General features: G+C 50.8%; 1 protein-coding gene across 16 annotated transcripts in view; it reads right to left on the bottom strand.

Annotated features, from left to right (window-relative positions):
- Window positions 1–22888, bottom strand: part of AGAP1 (ArfGAP with GTPase domain, ankyrin repeat and PH domain 1) — a 532124-nt gene that overhangs the window by 79248 nt on the left and 429988 nt on the right. For 8 of the 16 annotated variants that reach the window (XM_038574268.1, XM_038574269.1, XM_038574267.1 and 5 more), the window contains 2 exons: window positions 18989–19066; window positions 870–1024 (listed from right to left, as the gene is read on the bottom strand). In XM_038574268.1, coding sequence (XP_038430196.1) covers window positions 870–1024; window positions 18989–19066 — 233 coding nt within the window. The remainder of the gene's footprint in view (window positions 1–869; window positions 1025–18988; window positions 19067–22888) is intronic. The other 8 variants (XM_038574273.1, XM_038574276.1, XM_038574283.1 and 5 more) reach the window with 1 other exon arrangement.

The raw sequence follows: 22888 nt of genomic DNA, 5'->3' as shown, positions 1-22888 counted from the left end.
GATTTCTCCAAATGGTCACAAAATGAAGTTGCAGGTCGCGGGGCGGTGCTTTCTCTCCTTTCCTAGTTGGAGAGAGTGTGAAAAATCGAAACGCTCTTTGAGCCTCTACAGTGTCCCGGAGAAGCGGTTGAGACCTCCCAAGCCATGAAAATCCCAAGCCATAAAATCATGAATGAGAAGAAGCCGTAATGGGAAGAGCGACTTTTCTATGAGGAGTATCCCTGGCAGGGCTCTAGGTAAGGCGGCTTACGGGTGTTTTGTTTGGTTTCTGGCTAAACAACTGCAAAGGATCACCTCCGACTGCTGAACAAAACACATCTGGGGCTTCGCCAGCGGAGGGGAGAGAATGGACGGGGTCTCCTCCCCCAACTCCCCGCGCTCGTCTTGGCGCCTCCGCTTTGCCTTCGCGTCCGGAACCACAGTCGGTGTTCCACCTCGACACGGGCTTGAATTTTGTGCACTTGTGAGACGAGAACAGTGCACCTTTTAAGTCTGCCTCTCCTCTCCGGAGCGTATTCCACGCCAAACAAAGTAAATGTGGCCGCGTAAGCCCCAAGGGTCTGAGAGATCCCGTCATCCACCATAAAAGGGTCAATGCTCTCTATCTGGGATTAGCTGAGCGTCAAGATTTAAAACGGGTTCCGCCATAGGGCCGTGGTTGGCGAGGATACTAATACTTGATACGTATCGACACAAAGTGTTTTTTATTCTTTTCAATTATTTAGCTTTCCGCTCAGAAGAATAACTGGGTCTTGTCAGTCACACACATCATATGATGCTCCCCTCCCTCGGGCATTACTCGGGGCCTCCACTTCCCTTTAACGATCAGTGGCTCTTGATTTCGGGGGGCAGCCTGCTAAGGGTCTTACCTTATTCTTGCTGCTCTCACATGACTGTAAGCTGGCTAGGATCTGGCTCTCGATGGCTTGGACCCACGCATCCCGCTCTTCATATGTGGTGGCTTCAAAGTGCCACGTCTGGCCAGTGAGGGACACAATGATAAACTCAAAGTTTTCTTCTTGTTCTGAAACACAGAGTGGTGGGGATGAAGAGTTTAGCTTTCATGAGACCGCGGCCCCTCCGCCAGTCCTCGGTCATAAAAGTGCCTTTGGGTTCAATCGCGCCTGCATGGGGCTGCAGCACACACAGGACCGGCCGACTACACAGCGGAGATCTGAATCCACAGACCTCCAAACACTCAAGACGTGGCTCCTAAAGCCAGCGTGGTTCAGCTGGGTTTCAATCAATGCTCAAGGGATGAGGAAAAATGACAATCAGCGTGTGATGTCAGTGTCTCTGCGCTGGGCACAGAGGAAGCAACTCAGGAAAATGACATTGTCACTCGCGCCACCGAGGTATCTGTGGGGTGAAAATTAAGTTAATAGCGCTAATCTCGGGGTAGAGTCTTGATTTCTTTCCAGCAACTGCCTGTAGACCCACAGATCCACCAGCAGCAAGTGGGGATGCCTGCGGGATTCTGTTCTTGAACAGCAGAAGACCCACTCCAGGGAGGAAGGCTCCGATTGCATCATCTTCTGCCTGGAGGGTGAGCGCGGATCCAGGGGACCTGAAGCGACTTCACGACTGCCATGGGACGACGGTCTACCCCGGGACGCGTGGGACCTGCAATCAAAGCCTGTCGAACCACTTGCCACGGGGGAGTCTTGGGACCCATTCTTGGCTCCGGCTCACTTCCTTATCCTTAAAATGTGGGAAAGGCCGCCTACCTCATGGTGTGGTCCTCTGGCTTGGTGGCATGTGCCGCTCAGGCTGACATGGCCTAGACCATGGGAGACCCTCTACTTGTCCTCCCCCGCCCCGACTGCCACAGAGACAAAGAGACAGGGGGAGCCACATATAAAGAGCATGACCAGTTACCAATAACCACGGAGAGACCTCGAGCTGGAGTTTTAGGCACAACAGCTCACTCGATCCGTGAAGCAGCCGCGTTACCATCGCCCGGTGAGCAGTTGTGGTTCCTAATGAGAACCACCTACGAACTACTGAGCTGACCACTGCCTGGGTGACCACTCTGTCACTCGCATGTGGCCACACCTACTGCACCAAGCCCCGCCCTTCCACACCCCTGGCTCCCGAGCCCCACTCAGGGTGCCCACAGCCTGACCTCGCCCAGCGCCCTGGGGCCCGGGTCAGCCCCGCCGCCTTCTGGGCCCCTCAGCCTCAGCCACTGCTGCTGAGGGATCCCTCCCACCTGACTCAGTGATGCTGCCAAGCCCCACACCAGGGGTGGCCCCAGGCCCCAGAATGCCCAGCCAGCTCTGGGGAACCGCTTCCCTGAATGACCATCAACTGCTTTGGAAACAGGGCCATGTCGCCTTTACGTTTAGAACCTTGACGCATTCTGGGAACACTATTGTGCCGTGTGTAAAAACACTATTTTAGAGCTTAGTCCCCTGGGGACCTGGAACCTGCTCTGAATGGCACCTGAACGAGGGAAGATGGGCCCATCCACTGGCAAAACTGTTGTGGAAGGCCTCCTGTTAATGTACCCGGTCCTGGGGGAACATGAATAGCATTTGTCTGACAGGAGGGTCCAGGGCTTCCCCAGCTTCTCAAAGGTCTGTGACAACCCTGGAGTTGTTAAAAGCTCCTGAGATGGGGCTACCTTGTGGGGTGCAGATGCCGAGTGCAGGTCGGGCCTGGTCTCAGCTGCACTGATGCCCACCCACCCCCCAAAAAGGGGGCCAAGCTGGGCTTCTGTGGAGAAGACCCAGGAAACCTTGGGAAAGGGGCTGAAGGGGGGTGCCCCTTGAAAGGCAAGGGCAGGACCCCTGGAATGGATCGCGAGACACAGGGGCCTTAGGGGTCTTCCACTTGCTTGCAGGGGACGTGAGCATCCCTCACTCACGGACTCTCTCTGGCTCGAGTTCTGGAGAGACAGTGATAAGAGTTCAGAAGTGAGGGGGCCATCAGAATTTTACCTCAATCTATTGTGCTCTTGAGCCTGAGAACAAATGAGCCCCCATGTTTACGTAGAAGCAGAACAGTGAACCTGCTGTGGAACAGGGAGGTGGGGGAGGATGGCGAGGGGTGTCCATTGCCCACCCCCAACCCCCGCCCCCACCCCAGGATGCCCTTGGACACTCATGGCCTTGTTGGGATTTTCATTTTTAAAACCAGCTGTGGGGGCATCTGGGTGGCTCAGTCTGTGAATTTTGGCTCAGGTCATGATCTCAGGGTCGTGAGATCAAGCCCATCATCGGGCTCCACTGCTTAGTGCAGAGTCTACTTGGGATTCTCTCTCTCCTCTGCCTCTCTCTCCAAATGAAATCTTAATCATAAAATCTTAAAATCATAAAATCTTAATCCCTGACCCCCCAAAAAACCCTAGTTGTGACTTTCAAACAGGTCTCTCCAGGACTGACCTGTATCATACCTTGCAATTATTGTCTGAGACACTACATCTGTGGATTTTTTAAGGCCCAGCTTCTTCATCTACAGGGTTTTATATCCTAACACTATAAATCACAATCTCTTCTATACTGAATTTTGTTAAGATAGAACCTCGAATTCATGTACTTTGTGTAAAACCATCCCAATGAGCTGACAGACAAGAAAGAATGACGTAAGCCACAGGCGGTTGGGAAAACTCGCTAATTCACGGGTGTAGTGTGACAACTGTTGCTTCTATTTACTGAACAGGCTCACACTTTTCTTAATCTGTGAAATTCAGATGCACAACAAAAGATCCCCCGGATCAGGATTTACTGGATCTTTCAGTTAAAAAAAAAAAATCACACCCATTAACTTCCTAGTTTAAATTTCTGCACAACTAGGACGCTTGGGTGGCTCAGTGGTTTAGTGTCTGCCTTTGGCTCGGGGCCTGATTCTTGGGTCCCAGGATCGAGTCCCACGTCGGGCTCCCTGCATGGAGCCTGCTTCTCCCTCTGCCTGTGTCTCTGCCTCTCTCTCTGTGCCCCTCATGAATAAATAAAATCTTAAAAAAAATTTTTTTTCCGCACAACTGGTCCCACAAAGTGTTCCAGCCAGAATCATGAGCTATAACCCCTGGAGCTAAGGGACAGAACGGAGTTTGCTTCACACCGACCACGGGTCAGTCACATGGCTGCTGGGCACTGCACAGGGGTAGAGGGGAAGGGTTCCGGCACATGGGAGACATCGTCGGGGGGTGGGGGTGGCTGGGGGCTGGCGTACACATACCCTAAGATGATTTGGTACAAAGCAGTGAGAACGATGATGGGGGGTCTGTGGCACAGAGACGCCAATATTTTTTGTTTCGTTCCACTGCAATAGCTGTTAGGGAGCGTTCTCCACTGAAACACTGGTAATAGCTGGTGCAAAGACCAAACTTTCAAATCCAGCCGCTACAGTGCAGTTTGGCTTTGCCCTATTAACTATGTTAAACAGAACTTACCTACGCATACAAAATCTGCTCATGGGAACAAACATATTTAAGTGTTCACGGAAACATCCGACTGTCAGACTTCATTTCTTGCTATCCAAATCTACTCTCCCTGCAGCATCTCCTCTGCGGCTTCTCACTTTCAAAGTCAATCCCGCTACTTGTCTTCCGCATCTACTTAAACTGGATGCAAGTTTCCTTTTCTAGCATCTTCTACGTCTCCATTTGTGTCTGTACTTGCAGAAGATTCTCTCCCTGAAGGAGCTATCTGCAGATGAAACAACCAACTGGGATGCCACACCCTTGAAGGGTTCAGTCCCTTGTTGTGTGTCTTCTTCAGAGGGAGCCCGGAGGATATTGAGCCTCCCAGAGATGCCCTGTAGAGCCTTCCTACTCTGAGATGCTACGGGAGGGATGCAGGACACTTCTCATTTTTTTTGTAACAGAGAGCTCTGAGCAGCTGCCAGGAGTCCGTGCAGAGGTTCCCAAGGCTGGCTTCAGGCTCTTGGAGAATGAGTGCTGCACTCAATAGCAATGTCGGCCCTAGGGGAAGAGGGGGTGCACTAGGCATGCTTGCCATCGCCTTGCCATGCTCAGCTAGTTTCTTTCTAGCTTGTAAATCACAGCATCTGCTTCCCCTCCCTGGCTCTCCCTCACTGACCACCAGTGAGGTGAACATATACCCCAGGTGTAGTTCACAGCCTCCCGATCCACCCCTCACAGGCTCTGAGGGTTCATTTCCTTCCAAGGCATGGACAGTCACTTCTAATATATGTGGACAATTCTCAGATTTGTATCTCTGACCCCCAGATCCAATCATTCAGGGATTTTAAACATGCCCACAGGTATTCTTTAAATATTTTGTCTTCACATCAAATTAACACGCATGAAATAGATCTGTTATGATCTCCAAATGCTCCTCTTTGGTTTCCAGTATTTCTGTTAATGATTACAATGCTATGTCTGGTCATAAACCTTCAGAGTCACCCCAGATTCCACTTTCTCCCTCTTCCCACCACCACCTCATTAGTTACAACTCTGCTTATTAATATCCCTGATCTGTAGGATGCTCTTCATCCCCTACTTTTGGCCCTTACTTGACTGTTTCACTGGCTCTGGCTCAGCTGGAAGGGTCCCTCAGAGTTTACCACGCAATAAATGTGTGCCACACTCCTCCCAGGTGAGCACTCGTGCACCGGCCTGGGCAGGCCTTCCAGAACCTCTTCCAAACATACTGCCCTGTAATATGGCAGACAAAAATGTGCAGGGCTTCCCCATAAGACATACTTGTTGTTGCACCGACGGCCTAATCTCCAAGCCTCTAGCCTACCCCCTCTCCCCCTCCCCAAATCCCCAAGAATTAAGAAACCACACAGTGAGCATTGAGTGCTACATGCCTACAAGTGAACGTCACCCTCAGGGACAAACACCTTTGGTGGCACAAATAAGGTCATAATAAGGTGAGAGAGAGAGAAACTCAAGAGACACCCCCCCCCCCCCTTCCTTGCCCCACCACTTGGCAATCAGGACGGGAAGGAAACACCAGTCCTACGTTTGCAGAGCCTCCTTGGCTCCTGGCATCTCCCTGCAAGGGAAGAGCATTCCACAAACATCAAGCACATGAGAACTCAAAACCAAGGACACTAAACACACAGGAAACAGGACAGTAGATTTAGATCCAAAGGATTACAGATGCAGAATTTAAAATAACTATGCATGAAATGTTTAATGAAATAAAAAGATCAATCCTGAATTTTTGAGCAAAAGAAGACCATGAAAATCGATCAGGCCAATCAGAAAAAAAAAAAGGTAGATGTTTTGAAAATTCAGATTATAACTGTTAACAAAACAAAACAAGCTCTATGCCCCCCAGAGGGTGAAGGAGGAGCTGGGGGTGGGGGTGGGGTGGGAAGTGAAGAGCCAGGAGACAGACCTGGAGAGACTGGTTCAAACAGACGAAGCCTTGAGAATGCTGTGAACAGAAATGATGGGGAGTATGGAAGGTGTGACACACGTCTTACTGCTGGGCAAACAGTGGGAGCCTCACACGACTGTGAATGATGGTGCTCTAGACATGGAAAACAACATGTACCAGGAAGGATCACAGCAGTGAAAACCACACCAAAAAGCTTCTGAAACTGTGGAAAACCAAAATTTAAAAAGGCCCTTAATAACACAAAGCAAGAAAAGGCCGATTGCCCTTAAAAAAAATGGTAGCTCTGTGGATGAGGGACGTCTCAAGAACAACAATCCAAGCTACAAGACGGAGGGATAATATCCTTGAGCCCTGGGAAGAAAATAATGTCAATTTAGACAGGGGACCCAGGAAAACCTTCTTCTTCTTCTTCTTTTTTTAAAGTTTGTTTATTTATTTATTCTTGAGAGACACACAGAGAGAGGCAGAGACATAGGTAGAGTCCCAGCTCCCTGCAGGGAGACCGGTGCGGGACTCGATCATAGGACCCCAGGATCATGACCTGAGCCCAAGGCAGACGCTCAACCACTAAGCCACCCAGGCATCCCAGGGAAACCTTTTTGAAGGTAAAAAGTGGAATATATTTTGTGTAGAAAAAAAAGCAATGGAAAGAGCCTATTACCAATAGACCCTGGTTAAAGAAGCTACTAACAGATATGCTCCAGAAGTGTCTAGAAAGAAGGTCAGAACTGGGGAAGGACTGGTGAACAGGTAAATAGATAGAGACATGCATCTAAAGCAAAAATTATGTTACATACTACTACTGAGAATAATGTCTCATTTGAAAGTACCAGAGACAGGCTGGTGGGGTGAGGACATTAGAGCCAACATGTTCTTGGGTGGGGATGTTCTAGAAGGGGATGAAGAATGAACCTTGGATTTTGGCAAATCAGGCACACGTGATAGAGGATTAGGGTAAATCTCCACAAGGAAAGAACATGCACCTTCCAAATCAGAAGGGGGAAAACAGTTAAATAAGAAAAATAAATTGACTGAAATATTTTATTGAGCTAGGAATAGAAGGGAACCCCCTTACATTGGGGGAAAGAGTACTTTTTGAACCCCATGGCATCATTGTACTTAATGATGAAATGTTAGAAAAAATCCGTATGAGTTAAAGGGTGCTCAAGGCAAAGATGCTCCCTGTAACAGCCTGTGTTCAACCCTGTTGGCCAATGCAATAAGACAGGACAGAGAAATAAAAGATCCAAAGACTGGAAACCCCCCAAAATTTATGGATTGCAGGACTATTTACATAGGAAACCACAAGTAATTTATAAATTCTGAGAAATAAGAACAACAGTTAGTAAATGGACAGTATATAAGACCAATACAAAGAAATGTTAGTTGCATTTCTGTACACTAGAATAAAACAAATCATATTTAAATGTATCTGTTTGCAAGTATCTTTCTATCTGTGGGATGGGGAAGGACAGATTCAAAGAACCATGAAAAAGCTGAATTAACTTTATTGTCAAAGTAACAACAACAACAAAAAAGATCACTGGAACATGCAGTCACTCATAATGAGTGGTAAAGAGCAGACCCCACCCTGCGTTTTAAGGTGACGGATTAACCAGGGTGTGCAAGTGGCCAGAGTGAGTTTCACGCCTCATCCCTGAGATCCTGGCTGGTCTGCTAATTATAATAAAAAACCAGTAAGGCTCAACAAAGTGAAGAGCAAATGGATGCAAGACACCCTGTGACCCAAGCCTGGTGGACATGAGCCCTTGGGGAGAGGTGTGGGATCAGCAAGATAAGGCTGATGAGTAGCCCGAGCAACCCTGGAAAGCACAATTTAAATTTCACGATCTAATGAAGAGCCCACTGTGCAAACACTCAAAACTCTGATTCATCTGAGACAGTGTGCTTTGTGGCCACCCGTGGGATGACTTGTCAACCCAGAAAGGCACAGAATTACAGAAGTACTGAAGCCATGAATGAGGCCAAAGTGTGGCGTCACAGCAAGTGTGGTCACTGTGACATCTGCGTGTATGGTTTCTAAGGTGTCTGGAAGCATGCACGGAGGCCCCATCAGTCACAGGACAGGTGTGAGCTTGGCCCTCAGGACCTGTCCTCGAGGTGACGCACTCTGAGCAGTAGCTCGACATGCAAACACTGACAAAGACCTCTTTGGGGAAGTTTCCTGTGGTAGCCCAGCCCCTGGGCCTAGGTGCAGCAGCAGGTGCACCCTCCAGTCCTGCCCACGCAGCCTCCCGCAACGACTCCCAAATGAAGAGATGACGATGCCCTTGGTGCTGGGCTGGCCTCTGCCAGGTGGGCCATGCGGATGGGGCTCCTTGCTGAAATGGAAACGCAAACATCCGGGCTACATGGAGGAGAGGGGTCCAGCTCCTGCGCTGTCCTGGGAAAGAGGCACCCCCACTGGGGGGAGGCACTCAGCCTTCTTTTAGATTTTGGGCCCTGGTGAAGATGTCTTGATAAGGAGCTGGGCGGCTGGGATGCCTCGCTCCCCGAATAAGGCGTTGAGACCTGTGCACGGGGTCCACCTGTGGTCCTCACACTGTCACCGCAGGGGGTCCGAGTGATGCCTAAGGCATCACGCGCTTCCCCAGATATTACTGTCTTTGTGTGGCCTTATTTTTTCAGGGAGGATAATATGTTAACACTCACAGATTCATTTAGAATCTCAGAACTGAATTATATCTACACCATGACTTTGCTCTGCCTCCCAAGATTAAAACAAAATAAGAACAAGCATTACAGAGCAAGTGTGTTTTTAATCATGTTACGTATAATTTCCATGAAGGGATATTTTGTTTCTTTGTAATGAATCTACTGCATGGAATAATAAATATAAAACACAGTACTGTTGAGCCCTAACTCTGTCAGAAAAAATACTAGGATCTTATCAGCATTATCTCATAACATTTAATTATTCTTCTCTCTGTAAAGTGGCCAGCGATGCTCTTTGTTTCTTAAAAACAAACATTTAAAGGAAAGGAACTCTCAGGGGGTGTCCAGCGGGGGCTGGAAGGGTCTCCCTGCTTCCCAGTGCCTTTTTACTGCTACTTTTCCTTGCTACTGATGTCAGAAGGGCAAGGTGGTGGGTCTTTTATTTTTAATTTTTTAAAAATATTTTATTCACTTAAGAGTGAGAGTGAGCGAGCGAGCACGTGTGCACAAGTAGGCAGAGCAGCAGGTAGAGGCAGGGAGCCCAATGTGGGGCTCCATCCCGGGACCCTGAGATCGTGACCTGAGCTGAAGCCAGACGCTTAATCAGCTGAGCCACCCAGGCGACCTGGTGGTGGGTCTTTTAAAAGCAATTTCTCAGCAATCTCTACTCAGCTGGTCACATCTGGAGAATGCCAGGGGACGACTGGCTAGCGGAAGGCATCGCCCTGCTATTGTCACACCTCCTGTGACATGACGCCCTGGATGTGGCAGTCCTAAGCCGAGGTCTGTCCAGCTGCCGTCTTTGGTGATTGGCCAGCGCCGGGAGGAGGGACAGTCCCATCTATACCAGGACAATCAGAGCACGGGACACTCCTGGCTGCTGCGCTCTGTTCCACTGGGGTGGGGGCAGGGGGCTTGGGTGTCGTTTCCTCCTCCAGGTTTCCATACCTGGGTTGAGGCCACAGTGCTCCTTCCTCTCTTACCAGAGACCTGTCGAGACGTGCCCCACGGGTGCAGACGTCTTTGCCCGCTCCGTGCCAAGGAAGAGGTGGTGGATGGGGCTCCCACCTGGGCAGGTGAGTAGGCTGCTGACCAGCAGGGTGGAGCAGGACAGGAAGCGCCTGATGCCCCAAATGTTCCTGGGCGCAGGGGCCCCTCTAGCCAGCTGTAGCCACCCGTCCTGTACTTACTCGCATGAGCCCATCCATCTCCCTTTTTTGGCCTAAATCTCTTTAAATTGGGTTCTGGTCATTTCCAAATCCAGTCCTGACTGATCCTGGGGAATAAAAGACGTCTCACTCTGGGGGAAGGCACTAACCTGCTAAGTGGCCACCCTACTAGGTCAATACCTAGTAAATCTCTAGACTCAGCCCTTGAGATGGCAGTGACTATTTACAGCGATTAAGTAAACAGCAGATTCTTGGGCCCAAATATCTTCCCTTCTTCTGCATGGACAAAGGAATGAATATTACGCATGAATATGTTCCTCCTCGTGATCTGAAATGAATTTCTATCCGACAACCCGGCCTTATTCACATCACCAATGGACCAGGAGGATTCCATCACATAACGAGGGGACACTGTGATATTTTAGTTATATGCAACTAGATACAAAATAATAAAAACAGTAATTGGCAGTGCGAGGCCAGTCAGAAAGACAGATGGAGAATTACTCCTCCTCATCACCCTTATTTAAAATGTAAGGAGTGAAAAAATAAAATAAAATGCAAGAAGTGGGCACTCGGACCCCACGAATGTACAGTTGCTGTTTTTCCTTTCACGTGGTTTCCTTTCACTAATACAGACGGATTCTTAGCAACAATTACGGCGGCTTGTATTTAATTCATCCTGTAAAACCAGAACTCAGGTGGCCGGAAGGCCTGATGACACAGATGCCATGAGTGTGCTCCTTAGCCTTGGACGCACCCGTCCCCGGCACATCCCGTCCCCGGCCCCTGGACGGGGGAAATCGGAGCTACCGCGCCCGCGGTCCAGGATGAAGAACTGTGTTGTCGCGCGGCGTGACATTCCGGGGCTGAGCTGTTGAATAAAGTTTTGTGATTGGGCTCGCAGGGATTTGAACAGTTTTCCGTGTTTAACAGTTAGCTGCGGAGAGGTCCACTATAATAGTATTTTAGCGCCATGAACCTGTCGAAATCAACCTGCCCAATTATTCCAAACGACATTAATAACACCGGATATTACACTAATTGCGTCCAGTTTCTATGCAGACGAGGCCCCGTGGGGCTAATTTTGCCTCCTCAGGGGCAAGCAACTCAGCCATCAGACTGATTTCACGAGGAAATCCCTCCTCATTACACAAGTCTGGCCTGTCAAACTTTTTTTTTTTTTAAAGGTTAATGGGCCAATCAGTCATCAATTATTTTTGCAGAGTCTCAGCAGACAAAGGGTTAAAGGACTCCAAGCAGCTGCAACTGTTCTACATTTGGAAGCCGTTGGCAACAGGAGCCGGCCTGGACAAGGGGTGCGTTTTGGGTGAGCGGGTGAGAGGGGAATAGCTGGACAGACGTGCGCCTGTCTTCAGGGCCGGATCCGGAGAACGGAGCAAGCCGCACGGTGTTCTTGCAAAGGCCCAGGCGATCTGGACCCTCGGGCCCAGGGGACGCACGGTGGCTCGACACTGAGAGAGGCATGTGTGACATGGGCGAGGATGTCGACCAGATCTGTTTCTCCCATGGGGTGAGAAGGGCTCAGCGTGGCTGTAGCGGTCTTCACCGGCCGGAGGGGAGTCTGAGTCCGTCCTCCCGGCGCCTCTACGAACCTGGAGCCGGGACCCCCCGAAGCTCAGCTATCCGTGAGGCTAAGCGTCCTTCCCGACATAGTTAACGACAACCATGTGATGAGGACGTGTGATCTAAACTGCAGGGATGAGACGCTCTGCACGAAGGAGGGACATGTCCACTGGCAGAGGCCGCTGGTAGGAGTCCGGGGTCCACAGGGCCCAAGGGCTTCCAGGTGGTCACCGTTTCTAAGTGATCCAACAGTAAAGTAGCCAAGACCTGCAGGGAGACGGCTGTCCTCTCCACTCCGGACCTCTGCTGGTGGAGAATTGGGACTTGTCTTCGGTAATCCGGTGCCCAGATTAACATGTTACAGTAACTTAAACGTCTGGCCAAGTCATTTTTTTTCCTTCTCTTTACCAAGTGGACGTAGCAATGGGTTTCTCCCAGTTTCTGCCTGAAACTCCACGTTGTCTTTTCTTTGCATCCTTCCGATTTTGGGGTCCTCTCCAGGAAAGCACTTCCCTCTCCTGCCCTTCCTGCTCGGCCACCTGCCGCCTGGGAGCCACCAGCTGCCCATCCCACCCTTTGATCTGAGCTTCAAGTGCAAGGGAGGCAGCAGGCTGGATTGGGATGACAGAGGCGTGCTGTTCCTCCCTTTCTTTTGCCAGGAAAGACATCCATGACCGATCCCGAAGAGCCTGACGTAGCCTCAGAATCCTTCCTAACGCAACCCTACACATGGCCATTATCAGTTTGTCAAAGTTGGAAACAGAGAGGGGATGCATTTGTCATTATGCCACCTCCCCGGGTCGACCACGATCTACATGCTCCGAGATTACTCAAGGTTATGTCACACGTGGCCCTGGGCGTTTACACTAATTTTTTGAGCCTAAGATAGTTCTGTGCCACCATAGGCATGTGGTTTAGGTATTCTGAACAATTATGAAAACCACACATGTTTAAGGTTTCAGCCAAAATATAAAAAAGTCAGTTTTTATTTATTTTCAATATTCCTCCCCTTTTCCTAGGACAAAATAAACATGAAGGAGAGCCTAAAGAATATGGTCCAGGACTGCGCAGAACCAAGACCCACGGCCACTAAAGAATACATATGAGAACACTCCCTCCTCCTCCAGGAGTTAATTTTGAGCAGAAAGGGGAAAAAGCATTATTTCTGGCCATTATGAACACACACAGCTCATGGTTCTCAGGTAAATATTTTTGCAAGCTCTGAATTTGGTAAGTATCTTTGTTTAGCCCAGAGTCCAACAGAGGTGTTGTACTGTGGCTCAATTTAGGACAAGAGCAGAATGAATTAATTCTGCGGAGAAGTGAGTCCCCAGAGGGAGGTCACAAAGTTAGGGATGTTTACCACTGTTGTCACGGGAAGATTCTCATGAAACACAAAGGAGGTTTTATTTTCCAAACACATGAGAGACTAGCGCTGGGCGAGCGGTCTGTGAGCCAGGCACCACGGAACCCCATCCTGTTAGCTTTGGTTCGGAGCCCTGGGGTGCCAGGCATTTCGGAAATCAGCAGAGTGCCCAAGACAGAGCTCCGGGAAAAGTGGACCGTCAGATCCCGAACTGAAACACTGCAGGATGGAGAAGACGGGCAAGTTAACGTGTTCCTGGCTCTGGCTCACTCTGGCTCACAGTCCGGGCACCAGACGAGAGCCCGGGGCCCAAGCTCTTGGTTTACTAAGAGCAGGACACGCAGACGCATCTGCTGTAATTTATCTGGTTTCCCAAGCAATGCTCTGCACGTGTAGCGTCTGCCACTCGTTCTAAGTTACATTCATCCCTTCCCAGGCTCCCCGCGTGGTCCCCGGGGCCCCCCAGCCACCGCTCGCTGCGGGGACGGTCAGCGGTATCGGTCACCCTTTCAGAAGTTGCGGGCTGGACAGACAGCAACCTCCCTTCTCTGCCCCCCTAAGTCAGTTCTGACGTTAGTTCCTACACTCAAATCTTCATCTATACGCAGTTCTTAATCTGCGCCCTTCATCACCGACCAGTGTCTGCTTTGGCCCATTCTGTCCTCGAGTTCATTCAACAGGCCTGGAAAGAAAGGGTCCCGCGGATACTCTCCCCAGACTGCGCTCTTGGAGTTCTCTTCTGATTGAATAAGTCTTTATAACAATTTAACAGTGACCCCTGTGGCCACCCTGACACGGGCCCAGCTCTCTGGTCAGGGCTTTGTGGGGGTCAAGTAAGACCTTCTTCAATTATCCTTCGAGGTAGGGCTCACTGTCTCCATTCTGGAAAAAGAGAACTAGGCAGGGGAAGGAGAGGCCACGCAAGTCACCTGAGTCCACGCAGCTGGGAAGTGGCAGGACTGGGATCCGCTCCAGGCATCTGCTCCCAAAGCCAAATTTCCACATTTAATGATTCCTTTGAGGACGACAGTGAATGGAACGGGGGGGGGGGGGGAGGGCGGAGGGGGGCTTTAAAAGTCTGGAAAAAAGAGATTGGACTTTAAATGCCCTCTTACACCTCCAGGTGGATCTCTGCTCCTCGCCACGTAAACGTTTCTCAAGCTCCGAGGTTTCCTCGAATGACAGGATCTGTGGCACTCCCGACACGACACAAGGACGGGAAGCGGCGGGCGTGGACGCTGCGCTACCTGCCGCTGCATATGCTGATCACCGCCTCCGTGCCACCTGCACAGTGGGCACCGTCTCCGCAGTCCGCAGACGGGGGACCGATGTACGGCGGGAACCCCGGAACGAGACCCAGACATCTGGCTCGAGTCTGGGCTCAGCAGCACTGTCCACACCGCCGCTCACAAACACAAGGTCTGCGGGACTTCTGATGGAGAATGCAAGTGTGACTGCAAGTACCTGACGTGCTCACAGTGGAGAGCCCTGTGTCTGAGTGTGGAAGGCGGCCTCGCGCGACGGAGCCCTGGGGTCGGGGCTGGATCCAGAGGTCACAGGACACAACAGCTGGTCACACCCACGAAGGCCGAGCAGCCTTGTTTCCCTCCCTGCGGTGACAGCTGTCTACGGAGGCCGCGGCCCGAGCGGGGCGTCCACACCTCTCTGCTGGAGGCCGTATGTGCTCTGTGCTTGCTACGGAGCCCATGCCCAGGGTTCAGGCTGCGGCTCCGACCAAGTGCCCAGCCCACTGTCCACCTGCCGGGGTGCTTTCCCGGGGCACGTGATCGCCCCTCCCCACACCTCAGTTTCTCCTTTTGTAAAATGTGGAGGACACAACGTCCCTCGGGGGTTGCTGGGAGTCACAAGGCGGGATGCCACCAAGTGTTCAGTGCTGCGGTCACTTGTGGCTCTTGTAGGATCCTGGGGACCAGGAAGCCTTTCCTGACCACCTCAACCGTGTGGAGCTTCGCTGTCCACTAACCCACAGGGCACCCCGGGCCTCCTCTGGAACTTCTCTTCCCTCACTGTGTGCCAGGGCCTTTGTGTGGTGTTTCTGGCCGCCCGCAGGCCCTCCCTCCCCTTCCCCCTCCGCCCTGGACCCACACAGGGCAACGGCCTGGGAGCCCAGCAAGCTCGTCACTCCAGGTGTAAGCACCCGCAGGTCATCTACTGGCCTCAAGCTGAAGGAGACAGATGTCTTACCGGGAGCTCAGGGGGTGGACAGGCGGTGGCAGTTAGGCCTGCTCAAGTGGACAGGGACCGTCCTGGCTACCTGGTGCAGGGGCAGCCCCAGGTGGGGCCTGTTCACACCCACAGTGCCTGGGATCTCTGGGTCCCTCCATTTGGCCCACTGTGGTGCACGGAGGCGTGCAAATGGGTTTCACAGGTCTGTGTCTGGGGTAAGATCCGTCCACAGCAATGCACTCCCAGACAGGGTTGAGCGGGGACTTCAGGCTGATACTGAACCTGGCCAGGACCTGGGCGTGAGCATCATCTGTAGTGCAAAGTGGCTTGTTCGGCTCACAAAACATGGGCGGCCCTGGAGGCCCAAGAAACACCCCCCCATTCCCCAACACACGTGTCCTTTACCCATTTATGCTTCATCACACGTCCTGTTAGAGTCCCTGTGTCCCCACCTCACGGGGGATGGTAATCCCACCTGACTCCGGGTGTGCAGGGGGAGACGGCAATGGGTTCCCCACGGGCCCACTTTGGGCTGCTGCTGCTCACACACCATCCGACAGGCCTTCCTCCCACGTCGTCCACCTTCTGCCCGGCCTTCTCTGTTCTTCCTCGGAGAGATGCTGACCATGGACGTGAACACTCCCAAGTGTGGCCTCAGCTGCCTGATGCTGAGGTGTTCTTCCCTTGGGCTCGGAGGCAGCGATAGGCTGGAGAGTCCCATCATAAGTAGGTCTTCCATCCCATTTCACAAACCTCTGAGACGGCGAAACGAAAGTTCGTTCTTGTCGAAGGAACTAAAATTTCACCAACTTTGGCAAGGAGTTGAATTTTTATGAAGTAAAAAAGATGCAAAAATTAGTCCAATATATATACATAAAAATCAGGCTTCTATCTCAGTTTCGGAGATAATTAACCCGAATAGACAGAAAAAAGTGGCAGCCTATTTTGGTTTGTTTTCTAATCTTGTGTGTGTGTTTCCCTAATTAGTTTCGTGTGATTTGTTTTATCCACTCCCGACATCTATCCTCTGACCCTTTCCACGAGGATCCAGGAGTAGGTCCTGGAGTTGAGCTATCTGGGCGCACGATCTGCCTCCAGAACTCCCAACTTCTCGTCTCCAGCATGATACCTACCAGCGAGGTACTGTGGAGATCAGCTGAAAGAACGCAGGCCAGGGGTCAGGAAAGAGAGGACACAGGAGAAAAAGAGCATCGGAGTGAGATCACCAGGTCCAAATCCCGGTCCTGCCCACCTCTTGCCAAGCCGAGCCTCCAGGCAAGCCCGTAACACCTGAGCTGCATTCCCTGGGTCTGGAAAAGGGGACGTGGGTGCCCCGGTCCCGGATCACGCTGAGGACCGCTGGGGAGACGTGGACGCACCCCTCAGATGGCGCCTGGCTCACGGCGTGTGCCCTCCCCTAACCCCCGAAACTCAGGTTCTCTCTCCCCCTGGGACTCGGGAGTCAGCTGTGCTCTGGGGCTTTGGGGGGCACCCCGGATATATTACACAAGTGGTCACTTTACAAAATGCTCCCCCTGGGGATGGGTACATTCAGTGGAAACACTCGAGGCCTCAGGTGAAAACAAAACTTGGAATGCTTAGGATATGAATTTCCATAAAGGATCCTCTTAGAGACAGAGAATATGCGATGGCATCACACAGCGAGAGACTGGGGATCAGAAAGGCGTTCTGGTAATTTACAGAATTACATGAATTCGGGAACACACTCCCAGAAGAGATGTGAGAGGAGATGGGGTATAGACACAACCTTAAACCCAAAGTCAATGAAGAATGATCACGTCACTTAACTGGAGATTCACAGATGTAACAACTCCACGCCGGATGGAAATGAGAGAAAATGGGAAGGAGGATTTGCCTTTGCCCACGTCCCCAGGACTGCCTTCCGGAGCTGCTGGCAATCGAGTAACGGGGCCTTATCTGGTGTTTATGGACTCCAGGGAGGCGCCCATGTTCCTGTCCATCCCCAGCCAGGAGCACTGGGCAGGGCAGATACTGCAGATTACCTGGTCGGTCAGGCTGAGAAGGTGCCCCTTCTGCACATGGTCACACCTGTCGTGGGCTGCAGCCCACCGGTGTCTCCAGGAAGGGCCGTCAGCAAGTCCCCAGGGGAACTGTCTGCCTCCTTACAGCCAACCAAAACTTTGTACACGACCACACGGAAAACCAGACATCACTTTTTTTTTTTTTTTAAAAGGCCAGAGGTCAATAAACAAATTTGGTGTGACAAATGCATACACACACACGAAAAACATACCTGAGAAGGACACAGGGAAAAGAAATGATATGCAGCCTAAGTTGAAAAACACACACTAAAAAAAGAGTGAACGAGTATACTGAACACCCTTTAAAATACGACAAAAAAATGATGCATGTGACTGCTGTTCCTAAAATTCTATTATTTTCCTCTCTCGTTTTGTCTTTCCTGAATGAATGCCTTGAAAGGAGATATACCGAGGGGGTCAAGCTCCACTGGTACCTTACCAGATGACAATTTCCCCTTGAAGAATGAGAAAAAAAATTGTGATTAAAAAATAGGACTTTAACGAGCCATCGTGGAAATGTAGTTTTGTTTTCCAGATTCATTTTTTTTTTTTTTCCTCCTGGCTGAGAGCAGGGCTTTCAGCGGCAAGGCAGGAGTAATTGTGGAAGGAAGAAGAAGAGGATGGTGATATAAATCAGCAAAGGTTAATGATCGGGATGTGAAGAGGGGGACTTGTTTACAGAAATAGCGTGCAATTTAAAATTTACAAGAGATTTAATGCCACTGCTTGGCAATCGCTAAAATCAACAGCCCAGAAAACAGTGACATTAAGAAAAATATTACAGTTATAATCATCCCCAAATAAGTCAATTAGTGTTAGGGCACGAGCTTGCGATTACTTGACCCATTTGGCTTGCACTTAAGTGAAAAAAAATGTCCCCCTATTATACCAAGATCGCTGGATTGTGACCTATTTTGCATCGTACGCCTTGTACACCAGCCTCCCTTACAAGCGCTTGGGCTGACGGTGGTTTTCCTTTGCCTGGCATCAAAATAATGCTGACCCTTGACATTTGTAATCATAAAAAAAAAAAAAAAAGGCAATTTATAATTGTGTTGTTCAAATGAAGGTGGGAAAAATTCAATCTGCTATTATACAAAAGCAGTGGCGGCTGTCTACGGTGGAAAAAGCAACGCAAGTCAATTTGTGAACTTTGGCACCAGGCGACCTTTAGAAACACAACAATATACTGAATTTACAAGCAATAGCAGCCCATGCAAATGACCCGGGCCTGGCTGCCTCTGGATTAGAGCCGCACACAGCATTATGGAGTATGCGTCCACAAAACAAATTAAGACTGTTACTTAAATGTCACGGCACACTATTGTATTTGGCTACAGATCATTACACCTGATACTCACACTTTTAAAAACTGTAATAACTTGGGAAATATTACATTGAGTGCCCGCATGTATAAAGGCAGAGGGGGAAAAAAAAAGAGGAGAAAATAGGTTTCTGAAGTAATTTAAACATCGCTACTCTAGGACTGAAGCGAAAGGTCAAAATTTAAGTAAGCTGAAAGGAACACGGATGGCGAAAGCAAGCACACGGACGGAGATGGAGGCGGCGGGGATGAGCCCGCGGACAGCGAGGGGCATGCGGCTCCGGGCGGCGCGGCGTTACCTTCGGTGTTGGTGCTGCTGCTGCTGTAAATATTTCGCAGGCTACCAACACGGTTTAGTTTCCAAGCCTTGCGTTTGGCTGCATCCCGAGAGCAGGGGAGGGTGGGGAGGGGGGAGGAGAGAAAACAAAAAGGAAAAGAAAACAAATGAAAAGGGGAGAAAAGAAATGTCAAAGCAGCTTGTGACGTCAGCCCCCGGCCCGGCCGCGTCCCCGGGAGGCGGGTGGGCGTCCCCGGGAGGCAGGTGGGTGCCGGGCCCTCGCCCACCCCCACCGCCCACCGCTGTCCCCCTCGGAGCTCAGGAGGGGGCGGGGGGGCCGGCCAGCCAGCGTCGTTAGGTTTGCACAAAATCAAACAACCAGGCAAGGAAGCCCATGCATCCCTCTGGCCCTGCGGGTTGGACACGGGGCTCCCCCCAACGGTGCCACGCCGGCTTCTCCTTGGCCAGCGGCCACGAGCCCTTTGATTTTTGGCAAAATGTTGGGAGCGTGTCACATGAAAAGATGCCCTGGTGGTTAGCAGGTCACGTGTGTGTCGCAGAAGGCGGGTCTCGAACGCCCACCGCTGCCCACAAGGAGGACGCTGCTCCCCAGACCTGTTCTGATCTGACAGTGGCGGCACCGGCAAGACTGCCAGCATCCTGCTGCCGGCAAAGGCCGGGGTGCCTCCTCCTTCCCATTGGGGTGCTAGAGGCTCTGAGTGGAGCTCTGAGGAGCCCGAAGAGCGCCCGCCTCAAGCTCTCAGCTCAGCCCGCGAAAGCATCCGAGAAAAGAAAGACAAATAGCGAGTTACCCACAGAGGAACCCGGGGTTTGGGAGTGAAATGCAGAACGAATTTCAGTGTGCAGTGACTGGGGTCCCCGACCTCATGAGGCAGGCTTCCCCAGGGACATGTTCTCATCTCACCTGTCCCCCCAGCTCATACACTCAGGACTGCAGACACCTGGCTCCTGCCAGCGCAGAGGAGACGTTTCATAAACAGCGAGGAGCTAAGTGGGGAGGTTCTTGCGGTGCAAGTCTTCACGCCATGTAGCTGGAGATGCAGCCACAGACCGGAGGGCTGGGGGGCCCCCCTCGGGCACACACATCCCCGTTGGTGGTGGCCAGTCACCCACGTTCCTGAAGAACGTGCACACCGGACCGCCCCTCCCTCTCCATCTCCACCGCCAGGAAAAGAAAGTGGTCAAACCTGCCAGTAGGCCCTCCTTGGATAACTGTTGAATGCTGGTAGGAAAGAAGAGCTCACCTGGGGAAGGCAGGTGCGTGCACTGCCACACGTGTGTCTGAAGCTCACCTCGGAGAACCAGGGTGACCCTGTGGCTCACAGACTGATCCAGAAACAAGGTACAGGCTGGCGAGTGATCCCTCGCACACCAGCCACTCCTGACTCACGACAGGCTGGTTGTTCTCACCTGCTGCCTGCGGTAGTGCTAGAGCCCAAGTACTCAATCTCGAATGGCCCGGGGTAAGCTCTGGGTGTGCCCAGTTCTGGCGGCCAGCGCACGACCCACAGTGATGACCAGGTCGTCCCCACGAGGAGTTGCACTGCACTACTGATCGGAATCTCGAGCACTTCGGTGCAAACTCGATATATTTGGAGGGAGGATATAAGGTACATGCAAGAAGCGGGGACGTTTAAGGAAGCAAGTGCAACCCTGAAACACATCCCGTATATTCAGGATACAAATTTTATGTTAACGATGAAAGCAAAAAACAAGCTGTAGCTTAGCTGTTACCTGATTTAAAACGAAAAGAATAAGCCAGAACTCAAACGCCTAAGAAAACCAACACATAATTTAATAAGGAACGTAATCTCTGCAGTACTGGGCATTTAAGGTCGGTGATGCAGCCCTTCCACAGGAGATGGGTCTGAATTCAACCTTGCACGGGTGGAGATGCTCCCCCACCCCCCTCCAGGGTTATGGACCACCTCCGAGGTACCTGTCCCAGGTAACATCCCACCTGGCAAAGGGAGCTAGCTGCAGGTACCCAGCAGCGCAAACGCCGAGACCTCAACACAAAGCAGACCAAACTGGTCACAGCTTTCAAGTGTTTAGAAGTGTTCGATGAATATTTATCCGCTTCCTCAGGTATAGCGGATGCTTTCGTAGAATTAATTGTGTGTTTAATTATCCCAACACATGAAGCTCTGGTTTCTTGGCCCACGTTTCACAAGTTCTGGAAAGTAGTAGCCACCAAAGAGGCCACAGGCTCCTCAGCAGACAACTTACCGCCTTCTCAGACATTTACATATAAATAGGCAGAGTCTAGGCTGGGCACCTCTCTGGCAGGGAGGAAAGCTCTGGTGCAAACCTCTTCCCTCGCCTGCTTTACACCTTGCATTTTTCATGCTCTGATCGCCCATTACCGTATGGCTGTATAAGCAGGAAGTGAGCTAACAGCCTGGTTTTCTATTAACCTATTGATGAAATAATCAATTTTAATGTGTAAAATGTCATGCCTCTTTCTTCCTCTTAGACAAATGGACTTTTTCTGGAGGATACCAAGGTCCTGATACGTGCATTTGTCTCCTGGGGCATTGATTGCTCTAGGTCCACTTGTTCAGAAGCTTCTCAAAGAGAAAATACAATCGTATTATCATCGATAAAATCTCCAGTTATGTGTGGTGCTGCTGCCTGGACTCCCTTCTAAAGGACACACAGAGGCTCCAGCAAGCCGCCGCAGGAGCATGACATCCTGCTGCCACAGGCTGGGCACCTCGCTCCGCGCCACCATTACACACCATGCCCACCTCTGCAATAAGTGGTGATGCTTGAGGGCTTCGGGAGGACTAGTTCTGACCTCTAAATTTTCTGGGTAATCTTTAATTAGATTTTTTTTTTTTTTTTATTTCAGGGATACAGTTTCTCCCATTTAAACACAGGCTAGGGGATCCCTGAGTGCTTCAGCAGTTTGACGCCTGCCTTTGGCCCAGGGTGTGATCCTGGAGACCTGGGATTGAGTCCCATGTCGGGCTCCTGGCATGGAGCCTGCTTCTTCCTCTGCCTGTGTCCCTGCCTCTCTCTATGTCTATCATGAATAAATAAATAAAATCTTTTAAAAAATTAAAAAAATAAACACAGGCTAACTTACTTTGATTTTTGTGACTAGTGTTACTCGTCACAAAACTACTTTTTGAATGTCAGAGCTTCACATCACTTGGACAGAAAGGCAGCAGCGCGTGAGCATGCCATCGGGGCTCTCCATTCCGGCTGTTGTGCTCACTGGATACGCAAGTCTCTTCTCTAAACAGTTTGCAGTGCTTCCCAGAGCTACTTAAACGGTGTGATGTCTCGGCACGGTCTTAAATGTTGAGAACACAAACGCAAATCTCAAAGGACACACAACCCTCCAACATGTCATTTCAGACGTAATGTGAACTGTCAGCCCCAGATGCAGATGGTGAGATGGAGCTCTTTTCAGTTTAGCCTGTGAGTTATGGGACTTTCTGAACCCCAAAACTTGGGTCGGCAGGTGAGCCTGGGAGCCTGGGGAAAGGCTGCCAACGCCAAGACAGCCCTCTCCCCATGAGGGCAGCAAAACGGGCACCATGAGCTCAGGGCGAATGCCAGACCGTTATGTGAACACCATGGCAGGAGGCGGTATACGGGACACACGGCTGAAGGTTGAGAATTAAAACAGAGAAGGACGTGGAACTCATCATTACACCAGTTGGAACGTGTTTCGTAAGGATTAAAAGGACCAAACTTTTTAAAAAGACAGGGTAAGACGGCAGCAGGGACGCATCCTCCGAACTATTACTAAAAGTTGAGTGCCTTTTGCTAACAGCGGCATTGTCAACTCCCCCCTCAAAGTGACAAAGGGCCCTCTGGCACATGAGCCCTGCAGTTATCATTAGCAAAGTGAATCTATAAAGTGATCTTTGAGTTACAAAGAAAGGTG

This window comes from Canis lupus, chromosome 25 (assembly GCF_011100685.1).
Source record: "Canis lupus familiaris isolate Mischka breed German Shepherd chromosome 25, alternate assembly UU_Cfam_GSD_1.0, whole genome shotgun sequence".
Lineage (NCBI taxonomy): Eukaryota > Metazoa > Chordata > Mammalia > Carnivora > Canidae > Canis > Canis lupus.
The sequence above is the reverse complement of the archived record's forward strand: the minus strand, read 5'-3'. Positions and strand labels throughout refer to the sequence as shown.